General features: G+C 33.1%; 1 protein-coding gene across 1 annotated transcript in view; it reads right to left on the bottom strand.

The window, feature by feature from the left end:
- Nucleotides 1-2,163, bottom strand: part of LOC107677811 (gastrula zinc finger protein XlCGF8.2DB-like) — a 4,665-nt gene extending 2,502 nt beyond the window's left edge. Inside the window, exons 1-2 of the mRNA XM_016472849.1 lie at nt 2,086-2,163; nt 1,276-1,432 (exon numbers count right to left, since the gene is read on the bottom strand). Of these exons, the coding sequence (XP_016328335.1) occupies nt 1,276-1,360 (85 nt within the window). The 5' untranslated portion in view covers nt 1,361-1,432; nt 2,086-2,163. The remainder of the gene's footprint in view (nt 1-1,275; nt 1,433-2,085) is intronic.
- Nucleotides 2,164-3,337: the final 1,174 nt, after the last annotated feature.

Raw genomic sequence — 3,337 nt, 5'->3', positions numbered from 1 at the left:
AAATGTGCTTCTGATTACAGATAGCCTGGGATTACAAAGATTTGTATTTTAAAGAAAACCAGTTCGAAGAGAGCATAATTTGCTCTTTGGGTTAAAATAATTTCTAATAATTTCTAATTTCTATAATATGAAATTCGAATGGTATGACAATTAGATTAGACTGTGCAGAAATTGAAATCTACACGTTAATACACACTATATATTCACAGTCACATAATGCTGATGTTGTTTACATTAATAATTTGAGAAAGTGTAACAATAATATGCACAGTTTGATGTGATATGAGCTCATTTAGATTTAATCACCATTGGTAGCGTGATTTATGGTAATGCTTTTTTCCTAATTTGGTCAGAACAAACGTGGCAGACTTGCTACTTGTTTAGATGAAAATGCTTATATACACACCTCATCTGGTGCGTGAGGTGTGTACGCGCTCTCGTCACGAGTCGCAGGGTTTAATTTGGATTTGTCTGTGCATGTTTTTTTTACTCTCATAGATTTTGTTACCATTGCCATGCATTATACGACTGATAGACTGCAATGGCTGAAGTTAAAAATCATCAAATGTGTTCTACTGAAGAAACAAAGTCACCTACATCTTGGATGCCCTGGGGGTAAGCAGATAAACATCACATTTTCATTTTTGGGTGAACTATCCCTTTAAGCCTCGTCATTCAAAAAACTATTCTATGAAACAACAGCATTGCACTGTAGCGCAGAGGTTGCATAGGTACATTATCTAGCAACTACAACTCAAAATAAAAAGATTCCAGGAACTTGGATTGTTTTAAGAAACTTTTTAAGACATCTTTTTAGTAAAGTTTTCAACTTATGATTTACTTCTGTGATTCTATTTTTGATATTATGTATTTTTGGTTTGATTTGTTATCTTGTTTTGTACATGTTGTCGCGCCTTGTGTTTGAGAAAGACACATTACAAATAAAATGTACTATTAAAAAATTTCCACGTGTAGTAACTTATTTCATATGCAAAGATGTTACTCTAGCACTTTACCTTGAAGAATAAAATAGGACATAACTCAAGAGCACTAAAATAAGATCAGAAAATAGTCTTTTATTTCTAAATTATGAGAGTTTTGACGTAGAAATCCTACTAACAATATAAGAGCATTTGAAGAAAAAATTATGCATGGCCCCTTTAAATTAAGCTGAAAATAAGGAGAAAGCTGCAGGAGAGCATGGTACAAAAACACCTGTTAATAGCAAATGAATGTACAGGACAAAACAATTCAGCTTTGAGAATGAAAACCAACCTGTTTGTGTCTCAGTATCTTCATGTTTGACTCTGAATGTTTCTTCAATCTTCACGTCTTCACTCTCCTCTTTAATATACTCCATCTTTATAATTGTGTGTCACGTGTGTCTCAGTCACTTCAGCAGGAGTTTTTCTGTGAGTTTGGACACTTTGTCCTGTTTAAAGATGAGAATAATGAACCGTCTAAATCAGCTGCACTGGAGTCAGTCCGATTGAGAGCTAATGGCCTTAATTCACCTGATTAACCACATAAATAAATAAAACACTCAAAATATGCCAATGAATAATGCTAATAATGAGCAAATTAGGAAATTAAACTCTTAATATTTAGGTTTAATTAATATTCGGTATTTAATAGTTAGTATATTAGTACATACACGTTCATGAAAACATTTGTTTGGCTTGTTAAAGTTGTAATTTATTAATACACGTTTGTGTTTGTTTGTTTTCGTTATATTTAACACTGTTCTGAGCAGCAGCAGCGTGTGGAGATTTGAACGATTCGAATCACTGAATCACTTTTTGAATCAATTGATTCAATTGACTCGGAGTTTCTAAAAGCTGTTTCTCCATCAGTACTTGCCAGTGAGCGAATTAAGTACACAGAGAGCGACAGGAGACGCACCTTTACTGCTACTAATGTGCTGATGCGCTTTATTCACACAAAATAATGATCTTTAATGTTAGATAAACTATTGCAATGTTTCACGGAGTAATGATGGATTAACGTTACATCGCCTGTAAAAACTATTAGTAGACTGAATGCGTTGTATCGATTTAAACACTTTAAATGATTAAAAACACAAACCTTTCTTCAGCCGAACCACGACAGATGCAGGAAAGCGGCGCAGCCTTGTGACGTCATGGCACTAGTTCAAAATAAAAGTCCCTTTCACATGCAGCTGCGTCTACAATCCGAAAAAAAAAATATTTACATAAAAAACACATACAAATAATAAAACGTGTGAGAGTTTTATTCTTGGTGAAATACATATTTAAATACATTATGTCTGAAATAGTGTTTCGCACATCTAACGTGAGATTCTGTCTAAACTGCAAAACAGGCATGTTTGGTATGCTAATTAGCTACTAACTAAATAAATAAGTAACAAACAAACGTTTAAAAAAAAGAATATTTATGCATTATATTTTTTCCACATATGTGACTTTGGACCACAAAACCAGTCACAAGCGTCGATTTTTTACTATTTGAAAATCTGGAATCTGAGGGTGCCAAAAAATCACCTGAATTACAGAATTTCAAAAAAATAATTTGTTTTAAAACTCCAAAAGTGCCTATGTTTTTTTTGTGTTTATTGTAATATTTGAAAAGTATATAATGTTATTTATAAAGAATTACACTCATATTTTGTAGTTCAAAGGGTTTTCTTTACAATGAAACCATTTTTTTTTTTCATTTCCTCCATTGTATGTGTGTAGGGCAAACATTTGAATTTGAGTATGTCAAATTTAGGCGAAAATACCAAAAAACGCCCCAGAGAATAAGTGGTTTTAATATCCTAATGATTTTTGTCATAAAAGAAAAAATGATAATTTTGACCTGTACAATGGCTATTGCTACTTATGACTGGTTTTGTGCTCCAGGATCACATACATTAATTAATTCATTAATTTATTTATACATTTACTTATTTACACTTTTATTCATTTCATAATTTATTTATGTATTTGTGTCATCGTTTATTTCCCCAGTTACTTATTTCCAGATTTCTTTAATGTCATATTCATATATTATCCATGTATTTATGTCAGCATTTCTTTAGTTTCACATTTATGTATGTCCATATGGTAAAGAGAGGGGCATGTTTACCTTCAGACATAGCAGTAAAATGAAGAAGGAAGCAGGTTTCTGGACAAGGAAAGAAACATGAGACGAACACTGTACAGAGCTTTGATGGACAAAAAGGCTCCAGTATTTGCACAAATACGAGCAAAACCTGAAAGGGCCACACTTCAGGTGGAGGTTCACTGTCTCTGCAGGACCCCACACAACCCAGAGGTGATGGTGTAATGCAGCAACGGCAATAACTGGTACCACC

The sequence above is a fragment of the Sinocyclocheilus anshuiensis genome, unplaced genomic scaffold (genome assembly GCF_001515605.1).
Source record: "Sinocyclocheilus anshuiensis isolate Anshui unplaced genomic scaffold, SAMN03320099.WGS_v1.1 scaffold1198, whole genome shotgun sequence".
Lineage (NCBI taxonomy): Eukaryota > Metazoa > Chordata > Actinopteri > Cypriniformes > Cyprinidae > Sinocyclocheilus > Sinocyclocheilus anshuiensis.
The sequence above is the reverse complement of the archived record's forward strand: the minus strand, read 5'-3'. Positions and strand labels throughout refer to the sequence as shown.